This window comes from Amphiprion ocellaris, chromosome 19 (assembly GCF_022539595.1).
Source record: "Amphiprion ocellaris isolate individual 3 ecotype Okinawa chromosome 19, ASM2253959v1, whole genome shotgun sequence".
NCBI classification, from domain to species: Eukaryota; Metazoa; Chordata; class Actinopteri; family Pomacentridae; genus Amphiprion; species Amphiprion ocellaris.
Genome location: NC_072784.1, coordinates 12,815,589 through 12,832,483, shown reverse-complemented (window position 1 = coordinate 12,832,483; position 16,895 = coordinate 12,815,589). Strand labels below are relative to the sequence as shown.

The 16,895-nt window shown below is 34.8% G+C and overlaps 1 protein-coding gene across 4 annotated transcripts in view; it reads right to left on the bottom strand.

Moving 5' to 3' along the window:
- Positions 1–16,895, bottom strand: part of cacnb1 (calcium channel, voltage-dependent, beta 1 subunit) — a 59,031-nt gene that overhangs the window by 29,226 nt on the left and 12,910 nt on the right. Inside the window, exon 1 of one of the 4 annotated variants that reach the window (XM_055005115.1) lies at positions 8,671–8,861. The exons of the other annotated variants lie outside the window; for them this stretch is intronic. Coding sequence (XP_054861090.1) covers positions 8,671–8,706 — 36 coding nt within the window. The 5' untranslated portion in view covers positions 8,707–8,861. Of the gene's footprint in view, positions 1–8,670; positions 8,862–16,895 lie in introns of those variants that run through there. 4 annotated transcript variants of the gene reach the window in all.

Genomic DNA, 16,895 nt, shown 5'->3' with positions numbered 1-16,895 from the left:
AAGACAGATGTGAAACCCAAGTTTGCTGTGAATTCTTGTTTTTTTTTTTTTTTGGTAATTTGAATTGGAATCTCAAAGGTTCCCTGCGTATTATTCAGATCCATTTCTAAGCTAACGTTAGCTACCGTTGCACAGTTTCAGCATTGAGGTAATGCACTCAGGAATCCTTTAAAATAGAAATCAGTCCACACGCTGTTGGCCGGTGAGAGAGTCTGAGATGGTTTGTGTTGAGTTCACATGTAAGAAAAAGCAAATAATACCTGCAAAATGCTTCACATTCTTACACATGGTTCGTTTAAGTCAGTATTTGGTATTTTAATGATTAATCCTCCAAATTCCAAATGCTTGTTCACTGTGACTCATTTTTCACTGCAATATAAAGTCCTGCACCTCTGCAGAAGCAACACAAGTACGACTAGAAGTTGAATCCGATCTTACATTTTTACATTTTTTCCATACTTCCATACTATCTCACATCTGCTCGGTGCAAACACTGCCTGCAGTTCATTCTAGGTCAGTTAAAAACTCCCTGAATTTTTGCACCTGGTTTCTTTACGGCTTTCCAGTTGTGCAGATAAACACAGAATTTTTTGTTTTTTACAGAATCTAGTTTGTGCAAATGATTAAATTTTTGCAAATTTTTAAATGAAGAGGTTTTGATGAAATGTCACAACTTTAAGCTTAGATTTGGTTACACTTTCCAGTTTAACAACACAGTCATAAGTGAGTACTTCAAGGATTGTCGAAAAATTGAACACTTAGTGATTATTTCATTTTGTACGCTGTCGTTTTAGTTATTTTAGATAACATGTCTTTCAAACTCACCAACGGCTTGCGAGGTTCAAAGGGTTAAAAGAAATATCGGCTGCACTAATGGTCGAACAGGTAAAAAATATTTTACACAGAAAAGCGTTTACAGATCTTGAATGCTGCCATCTCATCCATGAAGACGTCCTATCAAAGCATTTTGTGGCTCCACAGGGAGCTGAAGGAAATCTGAGAAGTCACCTTAAGTCAGTTGAGGCAAAGTCAGACGAGGCTGAAGAAGTCTGAAAATAAAAAAAGAACGAAGCCAGCGAGACCTCTGTAGCCAACTCCTCATCTCGGCAACACTTCAGTATCAACTAACAGCGTAAAAAAACAAATATCTGACGTAAGTTTCAGGGGTGAAGTTAAGCTCTAATACAAATGTCAGCTGTAGACAAGGTGGGAAATGCACAGAATATAAAGGATATCATAACTCTTGCTGTTTGCTGCCATCTTGCTGTTGCTTGAATAGTTTTATACGCTACTGTTTCTTATTTTAAAGAATGAAGGAAGTCTTTGGTGTCATGGTGCCCACAACACTGTTAGGATACTTGGAGTTTTCCATGTATTATTTTGTCAATAAATCTGAAACATTAGACTATGGATCAAAGTATATAATGTATTTTTTTAGATGTAAAGTTGCATTTAAAAAACGATTTTTATACCTGATATGATCGAAAATCAACAGTTTATTACAGAAATTATCATAAGCCTTTGTTAAATAACCACAGTTTTACTTTTTCCCAAAGGTAAATCCAATATTTCTATAAATGTTTAACATGAAATATTTGTCAAATATACAGGATTTTTATGTAAAGATTCCTATTAAGCTTGGTATGATCAAGATTCTCGCAATTTAATGCAAAGTCCTTAGATTTAAAACACCAATTTCCTTTTTTTTTTTTTTTACAAGATTTTACAAGATTTTTTTTTACAAGATAGGTCGACTTAAATATTAAGATTTTTTGCATGAAGTTATAATGAAAACTCAAACTTCTAATTGAAGTGATCTTACAATAAGAAATTGAATTACTAGCTTTACAATTATGTTACTTAATATTATGTATTTGACACTGTTTTCAAGATTTTTTGCAATAAAATAATAGAATAAAACCCAAATAATAACAGTACTAAGCCTGATTATTTGTATTATAACATTATTCTATCATATTTATAGGTGATTTATTTGTGTTTGCTCATGTTAACGATCTTTATTAAACACTGGAAAGCCAAAATAAATAGAGAATTTGCCAAATTAAGGTCAGAAACTGTATTTTAATTACAGAAAATAACATTTTACAGCAGTTTTTTATAACAGTGCATGTCTCTAGTTTGATTTTTGAGGGTTTTTATGGCAGATCATACATCTCACTTGTTTTCTGTCTGTTTTCTACTCTAACGATCGAATAAGTGCAAAATACCAATATAATTTTCCTGTCAAAACAAAAACAACTAACTTTTTGTGAAGAAAAACACATTTCGGAGACAACAACCAGCCTGGAGGTGTAAATATACGCAGAGAGAATACTTGGTGCCGCGTCTGTTTGTATTAACGCGTGATTATTAATCCTCCTCTTGCTACGTTCCACGTGTCTGAAATGAAAAGACCAAACACTCCTGTTGATTCTAGCTCCGCCACCTGTCGCAGCCACTGATGTGGACACTCCCCGTTACCATGACGACAGCCACATCCTCCCCCCCATCCTATCTTCCGGTTTCATTTACTGAGACGCTCAAAGCGAGGGACGATCCTGCGAGCGGCGAGCTGCATCTAATGAGGACAATAAGAGCCGCCCCCGCCGACCGGCTCTGACTCATCTTCTGAAGCGAACAGGTGCATCCCGACACCGAACCGCCTCAAACAAGGTTAACGGACCCCGATGGGGAATCACGGGGAGGTTTATACACAGAAAAACGCTTAAATGACGTTCGAGATTCACTACAACAGCCGGTGATGCAGCAGAATGTAGAGATAGAGGGACAGACTGAGTCACTCGTCCACCAGAATCACGTCACATCAAGAAAAGGCTTCAGGAAACAATGAGACACAGAACTCTGAAATAAAGGTCGACAAGAGGAGAGACAAAGTAGAAACTACACTGTAACACTTTTTAATAGTTTATGGCTGCAATTTACTAGTATTTCACAGATTCTCTGTATTTTGTTGAATCAAAGACAATATCTAGTAGCATTTAACTGTAAAATTACACATTTATATATTACTACAGATATGTAGCATTATTTGAATGAATTTTTTTGCATGTTATTAAAATATTATTTTATTTATTTTATGTATTTTTATAATTAGTAATTTATTCTTTTATTACATTTGACCATAAAATTAGTTTTTTAAAAATGTATTTAAATGAGCAAAAGTATCATTTTTTACATATATTTACTAGGGGAAAATTATGTCTGTTAGAAATAAAAAAAATGATAAATCATTTACCAAATTTAAAATTGTAAATGTTTTACCTGTTATTTTACAGATTTTCACTGTTTTGTTAAATAAGAGAAAACATCTAATAAAACTTTTTAAAATTAATTAATATACATGTTGACCGTAAAAAAACACTAATATCCACATAAAAAAATAATTATTTTTACAGACAGTTTATCTTTACACTTGACTATGAAATTACACTATTTTCGCTGTATTTAAATTAACTTTTTTTTAAAAATTACAGATATTTTTTAGAGATATTTGCTATTATTTGAAAGAAAAATTATGTTAAAAATGGTAAATCCTGTGTAATTGCTTTTGTTTTGGGTTTTTTTGTTTGTTTTTTACAGATTTTCCCTGTTTTGTAAAATCTGTTTTTAAACAGATATTTGCCATAATTTGAAGAAAAAATATATCTCAGGAGGACTAAAAAAAAAAAAAATCTTTAAATTTCAGACATCTCAGAAAATTAGACATTACACGTTGACTAAAAAAAGCCTACATTAAAATTCTGCATGTATTTTTTTTTAGCTATTTATTTTATAACTTTTAACTGCAAAGTTACACATTTATTCCATATTTAAATGAGCTACAAATATATTTAACTATAATGTCATCATTTTTTTTACAGTTTTTGTACATGGATATGTTGTTTCTTACACCCTTGCTTCCAGATTTTCTCAGTTTCTCTGTGGGATTTTTGTTTACAGCGTCCTCAGTAACCTCTCTGTACAGTTTCCTCCCTAAAACTCATCAGGATTTACTGTTAAACCGAGCAAACAAATGAATGAACAAACTTCTTCCACCTTCCCTCCTCCTCTACTTGTTCTTCTTCTCCCGTGTCAAAGGGTTGCGCCTCTAATTTAGCTGCTTGCTTCACTTCACATACAGCTCCTGTTCAAAATAGCCACAGGTCACGTGACCGTGTAGTCGCTGTCCTATTGGCCGACCGCAGTGTCATAGTAACCGTGTCTGCAGCTTTATTACAGGCAGAGCTGCATGAGCGAGGACACAGAAAGAAGATATACAGTAAATAAAATACCCTGAAAGGGAATCAGCAGCAGAGAAGCTCCTCAACAGGTTATCAGTGAGGTGTTTGTTGTGTGAGTTACAGCGTTTACAGAGTTTTTAACCAACAAAACGCCCAAACTCAAACTTTCCTGCACCTAACTGGTACAAACTAAGCTGCACTTTTGCACCACAGACGGAGCAGAGAGACAAAAGTGCAGGAGCTGAGCTTCTGCAATTATCCTGCAAATGAAGCAACTGTTTCTCCTCCATTTTCTGCTCAGCGGCTGCCACCGTGATGAATTTACACCCCCTTAGTGTTGACATTAAATAAATGGAGTGGAGGGCGAGAAGAGAGCAACAGAATGGAGGTTGGGGGGGTAATGGAATAAGGAGCAAGGGCGGGATGGCAAAAAGACAAGTGGTTGGAATAATGAGGACTGAAAAGAGTCGCCCTGCAGCAGGGAAATGAGTTAAGGTTGCTTCTCCTAGAGCGGTGACGCAAAAAAAGAAATAAATCTGAGGACGAAAAGGAGAATCTGAGAGAAGAAAGCAGGTTTGTTTTTGCAGAAACATTCATTTCGCGTCAATTTTCTCAGTTTAAACATCTTTAGATATCACAGCAAATCATCACACAAGTTATAAACAAAATCTCAAAAACTATTTATTACTTTACAGTTTTCCCGTTTTGTTAAATCACTAATATTAACAAAAAAAAATCTGTTAGCTGTAAAAAATAAATAAAAATAAAAAAGACCCAAAGGTAAATAATGAGGAATATCTGGATTTTCTATTTTACAACGTAATTTATTTTATTGTATTTAAATGAGCAGAAAAGAATATTATTTCAGAAATATTAGCAGTTTTTTTAAAGTAAAAAGTATGAATATTAAGCATTGAAAAATGGTAAATCATTTTTATAGAAATTTTGCAGATTTTCCCTATTTTGTTGCATTATAATATTAATTAATTTAAATCAAAGAAAAGGGTAATAATTTGTCATGTTATGTAATAAAAAATGCATCAAACTGTAAATAACATTAAAAATCTGCATTTTTACCAATAACAATTTCTTCTTTTACAATGTTCGACTGTAAATTCACTTTTTTTACTGTAATCAATTAAAGAAAAAATATTTTTTACAGATCTTTGCTGTTTTCTGAAAGAAAAAATAAGTATAAGGACTGAAAAGTTGCAAATCCTTCTTTTATAAGCTATTTTTTCCCTATTTTGTTCAATTACAGATTTCTAATAAAATCAAATTTTTTTTACCTGTTATCTGTAAAAACAAACAAAAGAAACTAGCCATAACTCTAAATAATGTCCTCATCAAAAATCTGTATTAATTTGCCTGTCTAATTAAAATATTAATTTGAAGATCCCACAAATTATTTTGCTGTTATTTAAAAGAAAAACATTTATATTAAGGAGTGAAAAGTGGTAAATCCTACTTCTAAAAGTTATTTTTCCCTACTTTGTTAAATTACAGATTTCTAGTAAAATTACAGAAATTTGTATTTTACATGTTAACTAAAAAATTAAAACACTTAAATAGAAACTAGCCATAACTGTGCATAACATCCTCATGAAAAACCTGTATTGTTAGTAAACAGTAATTTGTTATTTTACAATACATGGCCACAGAATGACACTGTTTAACTGTAATTAACTTAGAGCTTTTGCAGTAATTTCCACCATTTCTACAGTTTTTGAATGTTTCTGTTACAGATAAGAGGTCAAACATCTTAATCTGTTACTGCCACAAACAGCAGCAGCAGCATCCAGTGAGTGTTTCCAGACTTCAGTATGACTAAGAAGTGATTACCATCAGAAAGCCAACACTCGCTGCAACCCTGCCCTGATAATTAAACAGATAAAAACATCTTATCAGCTCAGATGATGTGAGAGTCACCAAAGTAAGAACATTAAATATCCTTTTTCTATTTGTTTTATCTCAGAGTCTCCTCAGAGGGAATCAGCCATCAAACGCTTTAAACAAGAAGAAGAAGAACAAGAACACGACGTCTCAGATGGCTGAGAGCCGACCAGAATACCGCCGAGTATTTATATCACACTTATATTAACTCAGGTAAGGAGGGAACAAAAGGTGAAGAAGCACGACGAATGTCTCTCAGGACTGACATGTGCAAACCGGGGATTCACAGATGACAGATTTCCCGTCTGCAGCTGGAGGCCACTGGCTGTAAATGGACGTGTTCCTCTCCTCTGTCGCCATGGCGTCATGGCAACCAGCAGGGAGATGACCAGAAAGATGAGTCATGGAGCGAATTCACCGGAAAGTCCCGTTTTCACAAGCAGGCGAACCAGGGAATCCAACAGCAAGAATTAAATCCTCCCAACAAGTTCAAAATATCTGGTTTAAAGCAGCATCTCATTATAATTCAAGGATATAATAATAGAATAACTGAGTTTATTAACACTCTTAACGTTCAGTTTTTCTCTTAGCATCTTATTTCTGGCAAAATACATAAAATTTGTTCAGTAAAATATGCCAATCTTGTCACAGATATTTATATTACACATTTAGAATAACAAAAGATTAACCTTAGGCTTAAATATTATGGGTACAATATTATATAAATGTACCTGACTAATTTACCTGTTCTAGTAAAACATTAATTTTAAGACCCTACAATAATATCCATTACATGCATTTACTGGGTTAGTTTACCTCATTTAAATATTAAGGTTAAAGCCTTACAAAGCTATTTATAATATAAATTTACCAGATTAATTTACCTGAATAACTTGAACGTGAACATTAAAATCCTATTCTTTATTACATTCATTTTTCTTAGTAATTTAAATATTAAGATTATGATCCTATAATACTTGCCTGACTAGTTTACCTGGTTTATTTAAATATTATTGGTAACACTCTACAATATTATATAACTACACCAGACTATTTTTATTTTATTTTCTTGTTTTTTAAATTTACCTGCCTAATTTAAATATTTGGGTTAAGACCAAACAAGACTACTAATTATATACATTTATTTGACTGATTTATCTGAGTAATTCAAATATTAAGGCTGAAATCCTATATTATTATTTATTATATAAATTTACTTGACTATTTTACCTGATTTATTTAAGTATTATTGGTAACATCGCATAATATTACATAACTATAACTGACAATTCTTTTTTTTATTAACTTTTTAAAAAAAATGTACCTGTCTACTTTCAATATTCATACTAAGACCCTACACGATTATTAATTATATACATTTATTTGACTAATTTACCTGAGTATTTTCAATATTAAGGTCAAAATCCTATATTATTATTATATAAATTTCCTGAAAAGTTTACCTAATTCATTTCAAAATTATGGCTAACACCCCACCATATGTTTTGTTACAGAAATTGACTTGGCTAATTTATTTACCTACTAACTTAAATATTTATGTTATGACACTGCAATATTATTTATTATATACATTTACCTGACTAATTTAAATATCAATGTTAAGATCCTACAATATTATATATCGTGGTCATAATCAAATAATCAAAAATAAGTTTTAAAACCTACTGAAACTCAGCTGTTACAGAGCAAAATGTGCAAATCCACATATAACATGAGAAAAATAAAAGCAAAGGTAATAAAACAGATGATTATTGCAACAAACTGTGTTTTGCTTGATATTTGATGCATCATTATCTGTGTAAAACTGCAACGTTGTTTATCATCACCTGTGTTGAACTGATGTGACGTTTACTCAATGTTTGATCAGCGGATAATCTATTAACCAATTAAAGCATTTGTCAACCTGAAATGCCAGCTATTCATTGGTTTTAGCTTCTCATTGGTGGACTTTTATGTGATCATTTCATTTTTATGTGTATCTTTGGTTTTCTGACAGTTGGTCAGACATTTTTCATTATTTTCTGATATTTTAAAGCCTGATTAATTGAAAAAAAAAAAAAAAACTCTAAACGGATGAACAGAGACCTCAAACATCGCTAAAAGATAAAGTTTCACAATCGCCCAAACCCAACCGAGGCTCAACCAACACCTAAAATCTTGAAACAGACGATATTTGTCCACATGTTCTGGACTCCCGGCATCTCCGAACCAACCACCAGTGCAGGCCTGAGTCAGGCAGGGGGGCAGCAGTGACAGAAGCCCCCAGAAATGGCCACAGCTCTGGGCAGGAGGCTTCACATAGCAGCACATAGCGGCAGTGCTGGAGGTCTAATTAAAAACACAGCGCCTTTCCAGCAGCTGCGGCCCAAAATGGAATCAAGAGGGGCGGCGAGCCGGGAGGTGCGGCGCTATCGGGACCACTTCGACTTGAAACTTCTAAAAACTCCACACACACGCACACTTTGCACAACAAGCAGAAAAAGTGCACACAAGGTGGATTTATCCGGATTCTTACCACGACGGGCCGTTGGATCCTCTCGGTCCTCTCCATACCTCGTTTGCCACCACACCACGGCAAACCAGGGGGGCAACGCCACAATCCACAGACACACCGATGATGTGGATATGTGTGTCAGCGAGTGTGTGTTGCTGCTGCGAGCTCGACAAGTGCATGAGTGTGTAAGTGTGTGTGTGTGTGTGTGTGTGTGTGTGTGGGAAACCGGCCCAGCAGCTCCCTTAACCTCCTCACGCCCACCGCCCCCCCCCACAACCCGGAGGAACGTGAACCCTGAGCAGAGGAAGGGAGCCGGAGCCGGCCAGGGGGTCGGGTTGCAGGACTTGTGCTACATTTGCAAACTGGTGAAATATATTTAGCCACCGGCCGGGGCAGAAACAGGGACGCGAACACACTGAGACCCAGAAGGAGGCTCGGTATGCAGCCGTCAGCCATTCAATGCCCCAGCTGACGTGAGAGGCGAGTGGGGCAGTGCCCAGGGAAACCCCCTCCCCTCCATCCCTTCTCTGCTCTCTGCTGCCATCCTCACCTCGTTCTTCCCAAAACCCTCTCCGGCTCTTTGTCTATCTCCCGGAAAAAGGCTATCAGATGAGGGATTAATATGGATATGAGCGAGGGGGAGTCAGCGGTCCGGCGTGAAAGCAGCGAATCGAGGACATGAAGCGCATCGATCTGGGCTTTGAAGCAACTGGCGCTTGATGACTTGAGCCTTTGAAGTATCTGTTGAATAGTTACGGCTCCAAAACCATGAATGCACAAACCACACTGTGATAAAATACTGGAAAAGTACAGCCAAGTTGTAACAAAAATGTACTGTTTGTCCAAAATACAGATACAGAAAATACTGTGAAATCTGACAGTGTGAACTGAGCAAAAGATGTAACACAACACAATACAAACAAGAAAAATCAGACAGAAATGAAAAAAAAATGACAGAAATGAAACACAAAACTGCAAAAATGAGACACAAAACGAGACACAAAACAGCGGAACCGAGACACAAGACAAAGAAAACTTCATAAACGACACACAAAATAAAAAAGAAAACTTTCAAAGACACAAATGAGACACAAAATGACACAAACGAGATGCAAAATACAACAAACAAAACAACAAAATCAAGACACAAAGCGAGACAAATGAGACACAAAACGGCAGAAATGAGACAAAAGACAAAGAAAATTTCATAAACGACACACAAAATAACAAACAAAATTTTGAGTGACATAAACAAGACACAAAATGACACAAATGAGATGCAAAATCCAACATACAAAACAACAAATACAAGACACAAAACCTCATAAACGAGACACAAAGCAGCAGAAATGAGAAAAAAAACACAGAAAACTTCATAAACGACACAAAATAAAAACAAAACTTTCAGTGACACAAAATGATTAAAACAAGACACAAACTGAGATAAATGAGACACAAAACCAGACACACACAACCTAAAATGACAAAATCAATATTGTGTTTACTTCTTCTGTGGTAACCGCAAAATTATAATTTTTTGGATATTACAGGAGGCGGTTGTCATTGTAGGTGGTGGTTTTGGTAATAAAAGTTCGAATGTGTCCACTAGAGGGCGACCTCTGACACTATGATGGTTGTTCTTCATGGCTACAGACCACCTGCTCTTCCTCTGTTGTCTTTCTAACTGATGACATCACAGTCAGCTGATGAGGGGAAATAAAAAATTAAGGGACTCTACTGGGATTCATGGACTTCCTGCAGAATCCAAACACCAAACCTGGACTTATGTGTGAGGATTAAAGGGTCTGCATGCTCTCGTTGATTTATTCGGTTTCTAAAATGCTTCTTTGAGTGTGCAAAGCCTTGTTTTTACACAATTTTTCACACATAAATTACACCTCTTCAGATTAAATTAGCATGCTATCTTTAAAGAAAAAAACAAATAATACCATTTCTAACACCCAAAGCTGTAAAAATTAATAGAATATTAGGATTTCCTGACTTTCGGACGTTCCTTTAACTACTCATCTGTGACAAATCTGAGCTTAAATCTTGATATTTCATGTCTCATTTAAAATTTTGCCAAAAATAATTAGTTTGTTTTAACCAGATTCTGTAAAAAACTAAAAATTCTGCACTTCTCGGCGCAACTGTGAAGCCTTTAGTGACTCAGCTGTGAGCTACAGTCATGTCAGAAAAATTCTGAGATTTTTCAGCTGAGCTAAACACAGAACTGATTGGAGTCAAGTATGCAAACAAATCAAAATGTGTAAATTTGTAAAATAGCATTTACAGTCACTTTATTATTATTTTTTTTTACAGTATTGTTAACACCTGTGGAAACTTGAAAATGTTGTACACCTTGAATCCATCCATCCATCCATCCATCCATTATCTATACACCACTTAACTCTTAATTATTATTAATGTCATTCTGGGTCATTCTTTAGGATTTTTCTGTTTCCACGGAGATGCAGGACTTTAGATTGTAGTAAAAATTGAGCGCACAGTGAGGAAAAATGTCCAGAAACTGCTTGGCCTTCAGTAGATGTCACAACAGAGAGATGACAGAAAATTAGGACAGAAAGAGATGAAGGACAACATGCACTAGAGCAGCACATCGCTGGGAAAAACTGACTTTGCGATTTTGTGTTTTTTCTGAATTGTACACAGATGATTTGAATAGCTCTGATTAGAAGCAATTAATAATGGTAGAATGATTGGGGTGATTTTGTTGGGAAGTGCAACTGCATGAAATATAATAATTTGTTCTGAAAAAGCTGAAAAAAGAAGCATTTGGAATCTTTCTCATGTGGTGTAACACAAGCAAAAGACATCCAAAATAGTTCTCATCTTTGGAAACATTCAGATTTGGCTTTGTGCTCGTCAAACAGAGATTCGTGATTTACATGATCAAACTATTCAGCTGTGTTGCTCCAACAATTGCAAGATTCTGCCAACAGAGAACTTGGTTTTGGTTGATAGCACCTTTTCGGTAGCTGAAATATTTCCATACAACTGACACGGCATTTCTTTTTGCACCCAAATGTATAATTTCAGCGTTCCTGTCTTTTTTGTCGCTAATTTTTGCTGTGCAGGTGAGGAATCTGCCTGGCAACAACTCACTGTTTCGCAAATAAAGTTAAAAAAAATTTAATCTGAGTAGTACGTGTGATGACTTGCAGATTCGTCCTGGAAAATTGGAACTGCGTGAGTTTTCTTGTAGTTGTAACATGTCGTGTTTGAGGTAATTTCACTGTCGGCTGCGTTTTCTGCTGTTAGATGATTGTGGATGTTCATGGCTCAGTGACGATACTGAGATGACTTGAGCTTCATAGTATCTGTTGAATAGTTACAGCTCCAAAACCACGAACAAACAAAATGCACTTCATTAAATTACCGCAAAAACACCACCAAGCGTGAAAGATGGCGCGAACTGAACAAAAGATCTGAAACAACACAACACAAACAGGACACAAAATGACAAAAACAGGACAAAAAAAGACACAGAAGAGTCACGACGTGAAAAACAAGACACAGGAAGGAAACAAAACTGTCACAAAGAGACACAAACAAAACAAGATATAAAAGAAAAGTTAGATAACGTCAACACAAACAAGACACAAAATGACAAAAACAAGACACAAAAACGACAAAAATTAGTCACACCATGATGAAAACAAGACAAAATGACAAAAATGAGACACAAAACAACAAAAACGAGACACAAAATGACAGAAACGAGACAAAACAACAAAAACAAGACACAAACAACACTAATGAGACACAAAAGTCACAAACAAGACAAAAAAAGACAAATGAGTCACAACATGACAGAAGCAAAACATGACACGAGATATAAAAGAAAAATTACACAACATAACACAAACAACACACTAAATGACAAAAACAAGACAAAAAAAACAACAGATGAGTCACATGATAAACAAGACAGAATGACAGAAAGGAAACAAAACTGTCACAGAGAGACACAAAGCAAAATATAAAAGAAAAATTACACAATGTCAACACAAACAAGACATAAAACGACAAAAACAAGACGACAACAAAAATGAGTCACAACATGAAAAAAACAAGACACAATGACAAAAATGAGACACAAAACAACAAAAACAAGACAAAATGACAAAAGCAGAACACAAAACAACAAAAATGAATGAGACTGAACGAGAAAAAGACAAGACAAAATGACAAAAACAAGACACAAAATGACAAAAACAAGACACAAAATGACAAAAACACAACACAAACGAGTCACAACATGACAAAAACAAGATACACAATGGCAGAAAAGAGACTGTCAGATACAAAACAAAATTAATGAGATACAAACGTAAAAATACACAAAATCAACAGAAACAGGACACAAAACATCAAAAACAAGACAAAAAAGACACAGAAGAGTCTTGACATGACAAAAGTAAAACATGATAAATGAGATATAAATAAAAAGTGAGACAAAATGAACACAAACGAGAAACTAAATGTCCAAAAATGAGACGCAAAATAACATAAAAAATGAATCAAAAAACAACAGAAAATTTGACAAAACGACACAAATGAGTCCCAAAATGACACAAACTAGACACTGATGTTCATATTCTGCAGCTCTAACCTGCACATATAATACGTGTTTGTATGCAGATTGGAAACGGTGACAACATCCTGCTTTGAATCAGTTTTGCACATGCATGATTTGCAGGTTGAAGGTGTGTTTCTTGAGTGAGACATGTTGAAATTATCCACGTTTCAGGTTGCATGACAAACATTTGCTGCTTCTGGGTCTCCTAAACATGTTAATAAATGAGGATGTTTTCAATCATTGGTGCATCTCAGCACTCAACATCCCATAATGTAGAGCTCAGCTGTTTGCTCTTCAGCAGCACAGATATCCTGTTACATCAACGCTGCATGTTAAATATTCAGCTTCCTGCTTTATTCTAAGGTCACCCAAGAGAAACATCTAATCTTGAAACGTAAATTTGGCTATCAATGGCCGCTTTCTGCAAAATAAATGAGCCTGTTGGTAATAAATGGACCGGAACAGAACATTAGTTTTGGTCATCTAAACGTATTTCTTTGGATTTTACAGGTGTAGTCTCTGAACTTCTCGATCCACACTCGTATATTTGTCTCAGTCTGCAGTGTGAAATCACCTGATTGTGTGTTTTCTCCGCAGCAGAAGCTTTTGTTACTCGAGCGAGACTCTCGGACACGTGTGACAGATCTGTTGATCTGCACAGGATTATGGGTCAGAACAGCCAGAAAAACATGCCAGATTACAAACTGCAGAACGAGACCAGATGTAGTAAGACAATCTGGTGTTTGACAGAATGTGTGTCAGGATATTTGATATCTTTTTCTGGCAGACTAGTGCCATTATTTTTTTTGGAAATTTAATTAGAAAAAGACAAATGTGTAAAAAATCTGGTGTAAGCGAAAATATGTATTAAAAAAACATTGAAATACTGTAATGTTGAAAAACCACAAAGAACAATGACAGTAACAACAAATATCTGAAAATAATGATATTTTTTAGCCTGTTTAGATTTAAATACAGGAAAATTGTCATTTTATGATCACACATTATAAAAGAACAAATTACTAGTTGTGTAAAAATACAGATTTTTGATGTGGATGATTTAAAAAAAAAAATTTTTTGCAGTTAACACGTAAAATATCACCCGGATTTTACTAGATACTATCTGTAATTTAACACAGAACTAAAAATCTGTCAAACAACAGTTACAGTTTTCATGATGTGGATGTTATTTACAATTTTATTTAACAGTTAACATGGAAAACAACATTTTTACTCTGATTTAATAGTAATTGTCTGCAATTTAACAGTTAAAAACTACCATTTTTCAATTCTTAATATACATTTTTTTGCTGATTTAAATACAGTAGAAAATATTAAAATTTTACGGCTGAACATCATACAAGAACAATCAGATGTTGACATTTTTAACATTTTTTTTCTGTCTACATGTGAATTTAGACAATTTTTCTGTGATTTTACTAAATATGTGAAATTTAACAAAACAGAAAAATCTGTGGAAGAACAGTTCAAAAAAACATGTTTACAGTTAAAGATACCTTTCTCATACTTTATATAATGGCAAATATCTGTGAAATAACCCTTTTTTTGCTTATTTAAATACAGCAAGAGTAGTGTAATATTTACGGCCTAACATTGCTAAAGAACACATCCCCATATATAAAAATATAGACTGATGAAATGGACATAATTTACAGTTTCTGGCTTGTTAACGTGTATATTAATATTTTTTTTATTCTGTGATTTTACGATATATCATCTATAATTTAACAAAACAAGAAAAATCTGTGAAATAACAGTTAAAAAATGTTACAAATTTTAAATTCTTATACAATTTTTTTTGCTGATTTAAGTACAGTAGAAAATATTTTAATTTTATGGTCAAACGTCAAAAGAACAATTTGATAGACATTTTTTACAGTTTTGAATCGTTTCTTTTCCTGTCAACATGTAAATTTATATTATTTTACTAGTTATTATCTGCAATTTATCAAAACAGGAAACATCTGTAAAATAACAGTTGAAAGAAAAATATCAACACTTTCGCACTCCGTAATATATTTAATGTGTCTTTCATAGTCAAATAATGTTTTTGCATATTTACATCCAGTGGGAAAAGTGTTGTTTTATGTGTAGTTTAATACTTTTTGTCTGTAATTTAACAAAAAAGGGAAAATCTGTAAAGTGACTGTAAAATATTGCAAAAATTACAGTTAAAAACCTTTAAAAGCTTTTCACATTCAGCGCGGATCACATCACTTCCTCTTGCCAATGAAGAGGTCAGGCAGAAAAGAGGAACTCGTTTAGCTTCTGGTTTGATTTTTTGCTTCTTTTACTCTGTTTACGAGAGCCGTGTGGACTATATCACCACCCTTATTCACTCTAAAGCAGTTTATTAATTTTTCTTAAAATTTAAAAAGTTCCTTTTAGTTTTGCCTGACAGTGATAGATATATGTGTGTATTTTTTATGAGTCTAGACTGTGCGTTTTGTAGATGAGCAGCAGGTGCAGCCTTCAGGTCTTTTGAAGGATTTTCTTTGTGACCGTCATCCTTCGGAGGTGCTCATTATGACAACATGAGGATTTATTGCAACGCTGTCGTCTTCATGAGTGTGTTTTCTACCTGTTAATTACATCAGATGTTCCACAAAGCTAAATATGAATATTACAGTAAAAAAAAAAAAAAAAAAAAACATGTTTTTTTTTTTCCACTGACAGCTTTAGAAAACAGAACTGGAACTACAGCAGCAGCAGCAGACAGTCTCTGGCTGCTTTCACACACAACCAAGACGGATTGTGTGTTTTTGTTTAACTCGACACACAAACTAACACAAACACAGAGGCTGCACACACACACACACACACACACACACACGAACAAACACAAACCCATCGAAACATCCACCATCCCACTGCGCCTGCACACAGGGGGAGATTCAGCAGCCCCGTTGCCATGGAAACCAGGCCGAGTGTACCAGCCAGCTCCACCGTCGGCTGATTGCGGCTCCTCGTGCGTTTGTGCGTGCGCGCGTGTGTGTGTGTGTGTGTGCACATGCGTAGGTGTGTGTGAGACTGTAAAGCCTATACAGGGCTCTGCTTTCACTTCAACGCTGGATGTACGTAAAGAGAGAAAAAAGAAAGGCCTATAAAAGGTGCCTGGAAGCTTCTTTTTCTGCAATTAGCAGCTCATTTTTTTCTTTCACAGAAATTGTGTGCATGTGTGAAATCGCTCAGAAATCCTCCATACATTCAACAGTCCAGCTGCTACATCAGTTTTTAGAATTTGTGAAGCATTTTCACCATGAAAGATGTAATGAAATCCTCCCACTGCGGCCTTGATGAGTGAAACGCTCAACAGCATGAGACAGGAGAACATATTTATCTGAGGAAGCTTTGAATCTTCCTCACTACAGGTGCTGTGCTGCTTATAGAGGGCGAGTAATGGTTGATCCAACCTAGACTGTGAAATAATGAGTTCCTTGATCGTTTTTATCCAGAATTTACTGAGGTTTTTGTTGCAGATTTTTCCCCACTTTGTTTCCCAGATTAAAAGTAATGATTTAGATCTTAACCATAAAAAAACCTGACACTATAAATAATGTCTAAAAAAAAATCTGTATTTTCACAATGTTTAACTGCAAAATGACAATATTTTTACTGTATG